This window comes from Jaculus jaculus, chromosome Y (genome assembly GCF_020740685.1).
Source record: "Jaculus jaculus isolate mJacJac1 chromosome Y, mJacJac1.mat.Y.cur, whole genome shotgun sequence".
Lineage (NCBI taxonomy): Eukaryota > Metazoa > Chordata > Mammalia > Rodentia > Dipodidae > Jaculus > Jaculus jaculus.
Genome location: NC_059126.1, coordinates 3450108 through 3458003, shown reverse-complemented (window position 1 = coordinate 3458003; position 7896 = coordinate 3450108). Strand labels below are relative to the sequence as shown.

The window sequence follows — 7896 nt, the reverse complement described above, 5'->3', positions numbered from 1 at the left end:
GCTGCTGTGACCTGTTTGATTTTGGCTAACAACAAACCCCCATCTGAGTCAGAACTCAAAGAGGTACCAAGTTACTTTGCATATATCTCATTTCTTATTCCATACTCTCTCTTTGGACACTACATATTTTAAAATGTAAGGCTTTATTCATTGGAAAGGTGCTATGAAAGAAAACTTCCTGTTCTGAAAATCTCTCAATCTGCATAATTAAAAAATAATTTTGGCCAATATTTAATGTTTTCTACATGAAACCACAATATTATTTCACATTGCTTGGCTGTAATCTGTAGGAATTACAAACTGTACTGTTCACCAATACCATATTTTTAATCTTCATCTGAGGTAAAAAGAGAATGAGTGATCATAATGGAAGCGGAGAAGGCATATACAAGTTTTCTAAGTGTGCCTTTTCTTCTGAGGATTCAACAGGTTTTCACACCATTTACATAGCAGCAGATAAGTTAGCAACTGTAGAAGAAAATGGTCCAATGAGAATTTCTGCAAGACAGATTGTATTTTCTCACAATTCTGACAAAGTCACCTTCATGTTTTACATCAGGTAAGCAACATATGCCTTAAAGAAAATGAGTGCAATTTTGAATTTTGACATATTGTCAAGGGGGCAATGACACTACTGATGTTTATAAAGACATTGAGTCATAAATATCCATTCATACAGTCAGAGTTTTAGCCAATGCTATACTCCCAGTAACCATGGAAACTCTCTTTACAGTACTTTGTAGTTTTTCTAAAGGATCAGGTAGTTGAAATAAACCACTAATCATATATTTTTAAAAAAAATATTTTATGGATTTATTTATTTGCAAGCAAAGAGAGATGGAGAGAAGGGAGACAGACCAGAATAAAGGACACAATTAGGGACTGCAGCTGCTCCAAACATACTCCAGATACATGTGAACTATTGCTGGCTATACATGGGTACTAGAGAATTGATCCCAGGTTGTTAGGCATTGCAGACAAGTACCTTAACTGCTAAGCTATCTCTCCAGGCTAATCATTCATTTTTGAAGATGAAATAAGATTTTATCACCTGTGAACCTGAAATTTACAATATTAGCTGATATAATAAATGAATTTTTGCACAAAATTACTTTTTGTAAATTTTCTTCTTAGGAAGAGTCTTCATGTAGATTGCTTGAAATGTACTTCCTTGTGGAATATTCTGATGCACCTATTTTTTGCCTAATAACTCGATATCATCTTTTAATACACTCATTACATTTCCATGCAATAACAATAATTTTGAATTTTTAGTATATTTAGGCATTGCATTAATTATATGGATTGATTGTAATAATAAAGGTGGTAAAAGCAAAATTTAAATGGTAGATAAAATTAATAAAGTAAAAGTTGATCAGGCTAACTGCATGCACATAAAAAATGCACCTGAAAAATGCCAGGAGTGGGATGGAGAGATTGCGCAATGGTTAAGGTATCTGGCTGCAAAATATAAAGACCCAGGCTCAATTCACCAGTACACATAGAAGCCAAATGCACAAGGTGGTGCTTATGTCTGTAGTTCAAATGCAGTGGCAGAAGAGTCTGGTGTGCCCTTTCTCTCTCTCTCTTTATCAAATAAATAGAATATTTTTAATGCCAAAAGGAAGCATTTAAAAATTATTACATACAGACCCCCATCTTTAGGCACTGTAAATACAGGATTAAATTCTCCAACATAGAATAGAACATCAACAAAAACAAAAGGACAAGAATTAGCAATGAAGTATTTAGAGTTAAGGCACTCTTTAATGTTTAACATGTAAGGGGGCAGTCTTGCAAAAACTGAACATCTGGAAAGGTATTGCTCATTTTCCATAGAAGCCATCACAGAAAAGAATTTTCAAGATAAAATCTAATTGAAGAAATACTATCAATGGAATATGCAGCAAAGACTGTGACTGTGAATGTAAATGTATGTATGTGTTGTTGATCAAGGGAGTCAATGTCATTTGGTAGAAGCATAAGAAAGAGGATGAGTGGATAAAAACACCTAGTAATTTTATCACATGGGAGGAAGTACATTCATGGCAATTCCTCAAGCCAAAGGAACAGAAAAGTATATAAATGGGAAGGTGAGCTGGAGAGATTTCTCAGTGGTTAACAGAGCTTAGCTACAAAGCATAAGAACCCAGGTTGTATTCCCCAATTCCAAAGTAAGCCATATGCGTAAGGCAGTGCATGTATCTGGAGTATGTTGGTAGTGTCTGAAGTTCCTGGTGTACTATTCTTTCTCTCTATATATGCTCCTGTCTCTCTCTGTCTGAAATAAATAAGGGACATATCTTAGAAAAGATATATGTAATAATATTTGGAGAATAATATATGTTTGCTGCTCTTCTCTTTTTTTTGGGGGGTTGAAGGGGGAGTGCCAAAAACACACAATTGATGCTGAAAGGAAACATGGAGCTTACATAGCACTATGTGAGTTTCCATCTCAATGAATATCTGCAAGTAATAAGCAATAATTATTAAGTACAGATATGAGCAAATTCTTGATCTCTTTAGTTGTTTCTCTACTGTCTGTGACAAACATGAGACAAAAACTAATGATGGGAAGAAAGGTTAATTTTGTAATCATGGTTTTAGGGAATCTGTCAGCCATCTAACACCAGCCAATGTGGAGAGTATCGCATTGCTCAAAAAAGTGGCTTGAATTTGGCATTTCTTGGACTCTCGGATGTGCAGATCAAAACGCTGAAGCCTGGAGTTAGAGGTGGGTATAACCTCCAAGGTCTGATGACAAATCACCTGAGGTGATCCACTTTAAATATGAGTGATTTACTGTGCTCATTATTTCAGACACAATCCTCAGCTAGTTCTTCAGAGCAATGATATACTTTACTCACCTTGCATCCCAAACCTCCTCCCATCTTCAAGTTACCAACACTGACAAACACTGTTGCATGTCATATCTGGAACCAAAGCCCTTAGCACATGGGCAGAACTGTGCCAGTAACATCAGAAAAATTCCAAGCAATCTTTTTAAAAAACTGAATATACTGTGAAATAATTATATCTAACCAAATTATGAGGACAGTGAAAATCACAGAAAAAGTACCAATTGTGTAATGCATAATATATATCTTCAAGTCATCAAGGCCTTATGGGAGGACAGGATTTAACTGACCGGACAGTTTCCAGGATGACTTCAACAAGACAGGAAAGCATGGCAGAGAAGAAAGCTCTCAAATGTGTGAATGGATGTATTCTGATCACTGGTTGTGCAGCTGGGTTAAAGACTTCAAGGTCTTCCCCACAGAAACGCCTCCTGTAGGCAGGCTTAACCTCCAAAATGTACACCAACTTGGGCTTAAATAGGAGTATTCACAAACAAATGAGTCTAAGTAGAACACAGTACATTTAAACTGCCACAGAATCATTCATGTATGTATGTGTATATATATATATATATATATATATATATATATATATATATATATATATATATATATATATATATATATATATATATATGAAAATATATATATATATAGATAGATTTATATATATATGAAAATATATATATATATAGATAGATTTATATATACATGAAAATATATATATATATAGATAGATTTATATATATGGAGTATTATATATAGATAGAGAGAGAGAGAGAGATGTAGAGAGAGAGAGAGAGAGAGAGAAAATGGGCATGCCAAGTCCTTATCCATTGCAAACAATCTCCAGATGCATATGCCACTTTGTGCATCTGGCTTTATGTGGATACTGGTAATCAAACTCTCCTCATTAGGCCTTCACAGCAAGTGCCTTAACTGCTAAGCCATCTCTCCAGCCTTTTTCACGTTCCACTTATTTGTAATTCCAAGCAAAAGGTACATTGAAAACATGAATCTATGGAAGCACTAGAAATGTTCAGGAAATTTTTTGGACTACATATAGGAACCATGTTATGAGTAATATTAGTTTAGCAGAGATTCTCACTGATGGCAGGCAGGATTCTCAGTGTTAGGCTATGAAGAATTTATACCTATATAGGCATTAGAATGAAAATTGGTAATCATTTAAAATTTGATATCTTCAGTCCCAGGTCTCGTCAAATTTTCACTGAAATTTGTGTCAAAAAATACCATCTTATCAGAGGCCACTCATGAAGATGAAAAAGGCACCATCACATATCTAACCATAGCTTTAGGTAAGTGCAATATCTAAACCCAACAAGAAAACACTTGTTTTCTCTGCATGTTATTTAGCTTTTAAGGTATTCCTTGATTATTGTACACTTGGTCTTGTTATATAAATACCTTTGAACATATTTACATGCATTGAATTATCACAATTAATTAAGTGGTTAAAGATTTGTATTCACAGTTAGGGTTCTTGCCTGTAAAGCCTGACAACGTTGGTTTGATTCCCCTGTATCCACATAAAGCTAGTTATAAATGATGTCACATGCATGTGGAGATTGTTTGCAAGCAGATAGAGGCCCTGACATGCCCATTTTCTCTCTCTCCTCTCTCTCTCTTTTTCTTTCTCACTCACTTGTTCACTCTCACCTCTGTCTTTCTCTGCCTCCAAATAAATATAAAAATATTTTAATTATTTAAATTCAGACTGACATGTTCAATTCTAAAACCAACTTACTTCTATCCCTATAAAATATCTTTACCAAAAGTCATGTTCATATTCACTTTCAAACCAAGTTAGTCCTATAAAGAAAATCCTTAATGAGAAACACACAGTACACCCCCTACACATGCTATTGGCATGCAGTAATCACAATATCAATTTAAATTAGTCTAAGTGAAGCTCAGTCTTTATATTGCAAACATGTCAACTGTGATCTTGTATTATCACAAGATTAGGACAAGGTAGCCTCTCGCTAGGTGTACAAAAGCAGAAATCAAAGTTTCTGACACTTGACAGCATTAAATCTATGTTTTGTTTATAAGTGAAATGAAATTTGTAGTGCTAATGAAGACACAGGGATTCTCAGAGTTAGCTTTACCAGGCAGGCACAGATCAGGAAAAAGCTCCATAATGACAGAGGAAGCAGAGTCCCCTTTGACAGGACTACATTGAGAAAGAAGAGCCACCACTAAAAGCAAACAAGCACACTTCAAGACCTCAGAAAACACTACCCCACTTTGCATGTCTTGATATTGGAATTCCAAATCCATCCCACACCTAAGGGCTAGAACCTAGGATCACTCCACAGCCCACAGTGACACTTCCTTTGGCAGGTGGCTAGAGATATTAATTACAGGCTTTAATAAACACTTGAATTGATTGGGGGGACATCTATTCAAACTATGACATCCATCAACACAGTATTCATAATTAATATGCTTGACGACAGATAAAATAATCTCCCCTCATTTGATTATGAGTTCACAACACCATAGTATGGACTTAACATTGAAGAATAAGGAAAAACTATAAACTGAAGAACTGATTTACAAATCTCAGCTATATCCACCACCAACTCCTGCATGTGGTTTTGCAAATTTTCAACACTTAGGAGTCTGGAACTCATAGCAACAATGTTGATTTATGTACATATAATGCCAGACATGGAAAAGTAAGAGCATATTAAGTACTCAAAGTACGCTGAAGCTGTCCAATGCATCCAAGCATTGATTGAGTGTAGCAATGGTGTCTGGAGGGAAGAGCTGACAGAGGTGGTGGCATTTGACACATTGGGATGAAGCCACACTTGAGAATTGAGGTGGGATTGCAATGGACTTCTCATGTTTTATTTTTCACCATTAAACTAGCCAAAGGAACCAGTCTCAGTAAAGAAATGTATGATAAGTATTTAAAGATGACCAACACCAGACTCATTCCTAAAGAAAATATCCAAGAACTCATCAAATCAGGTATGGTCGCACTAATTCTCACATATGCAAATGATCAGAAAGACAAGCACATTTTTTTTCAATATTTGGTTTAATCTTATTTTCAAATTTATTTGTGTTCATATGAAACTTTACCTTTCTAAAACAATGGATGAATAAACTTAATTTTTTCCAATTTCTCTCCATTTAACAGACACATGTCCAAGATAAAGAAATTGATGAAGTGAGTAGATACATCATTGCTATAATTCTCAACATGGATGAATGATAGGCCATGTTAGCGTTAGTCGATTATTTTGCAACAAAATATGTTCAATAGAAAGATAGTGTAAGACAGGAACAATTTTTTGTATGTGATTAAATCAGAAATAGTAATATTGATCAATTGCTTAATTTGGGGTATGTAAATGAACTTGATTAGGCAATAATCTAAACACCCTAAACAGTTTGTGAATGCAGTATCATGCACTGATAAGATTTTCATATTTTGAATAAGTTTCAGAAAGGACAAATGTCACTAAAATCTCTACATTATTTTTATGCATATAGAAAATATTGAGTATACATAAGCTTCTCATGTAAGACCCGAGCCTATAAATTTTCCAAATCACTGCTTTGCTGAGCCTAAAATACATTGAAAATGCACATCTTTTTACATGAAATCATTTGGTCGTTGTATGTCAATCCCTTTAGAATCTTTACTTTAGTGAGTTTTATTATTATTTTGTGGACACTTAATATCTAAGACAATCTCTGTAGATGACATGTGATTTTACTTTCTTTTCTTTTTCCTAGATGGCTCCAACCTGGAGATGATTGTCACAGCATCTTCATAGGATCAGAATCATCCATGTAAAGGGATTCATATCTCCCTCATGATTTTGCTTTTTGTTCTTCACTTGGTAGTCATGATTCCTTCCTCATGCCTTTCCTCTCAGTCAACCTTCCATGTGCTACTTAGTGGAACTGGCTTTCTGAATGATTCAATAAATTGATTTTGAATGCATGCACACATCTTCTAAAGAAGACAACCTTGTGCACTGATCACAGAAACAACTTTTCAATGTTAACTGTAGGTGTGCCATAGAATTTAAGATCATTCTCATGAGCACTGACAACAGAGTTTGTGGATGTGTCCAAAATACATAGAATAGCAGTGATTATAATATTATGGAGGGAAATTTCTTACTACACTGCAAATTCTTCATTCTGGGTTTTGTAAGCACTCAGTGTTACTGGCTGGAGGCATTCAAGTTAAAGTTCATTTCCTAATCAACACTATAAAATCCTTGACATTATATGGCTAGGAAACTTACCATTTTCCATTTGATGGATGGTTTTGATTTTAGTGGATTGTATGTAAATGTAAACCACACGTGATTGATATAATGTCAGATATCATCTATGCTCACTAGTGTACTAATAACTGCATTACTAATGATTCATTTTGAGACATTCTCTTGAGTTACATTCTTCAAGTTCTTCAAAATTATATGTATTGTCATAAGTCTAGGATTTCTCTTACTACTCACAAATGCTATGGGTAGGTAGGGATTTGTTTCCCTTTGTGGAAAGACTGTCATTGGAATTTGATGGAGATAACATGGAGGCCATATAATGCTTTGGGTAATACATTCACATCTATGTACTCAGCTGACACAGGAGCATGAACACTTCTCCCAACTTTAGTTGTGACCAATAAATCCTTCATTTTTAGAAACTATTTTTAGTATTTTATTACTATTTGTTAATTACAGAAACAGAGAGAGAGAGAGAGAGAGAGAGAGAGAGAGAGAGAGAGAGAGAATGGATATGCCAGGGCTTCCAACCACTGCAAACAAACTCCAGATGCAAGTGCTACTATAAGCATCTCGCTTAGGTGGGACCTGGAGAATAGAACCTGGGTCCATAGGCTTCACAGGCATGTGCATTAACCACTGAGTAATCTCTCCAGCCCCCCCTTTTTTTTCAATAGGATTTCACTCTAGCCTAGGATGACCTGGAATTCACTATGTAGTCTCAAGATGGCCTTGAACTTACAGTGTTCCTCCTACCT

At 35.1% G+C, this 7896-nt stretch overlaps 1 protein-coding gene across 1 annotated transcript; it reads left to right on the top strand.

Annotated features, from left to right (window-relative positions):
* The first annotated feature begins 353 nt into the window (after positions 1-353).
* LOC123457050 (probasin-like) lies at positions 354-6676 on the top strand. Its single transcript, XM_045141148.1, has 6 exons — positions 354-559; positions 1135-1147; positions 2608-2734; positions 4067-4177; positions 5760-5861; positions 6636-6676. The coding sequence occupies exons 1-6, from the start codon at positions 354-356 to the stop codon at positions 6674-6676; spliced, it is 600 nt and encodes a 199-aa protein (XP_044997083.1).
* Positions 6677-7896: the final 1220 nt, after the last annotated feature.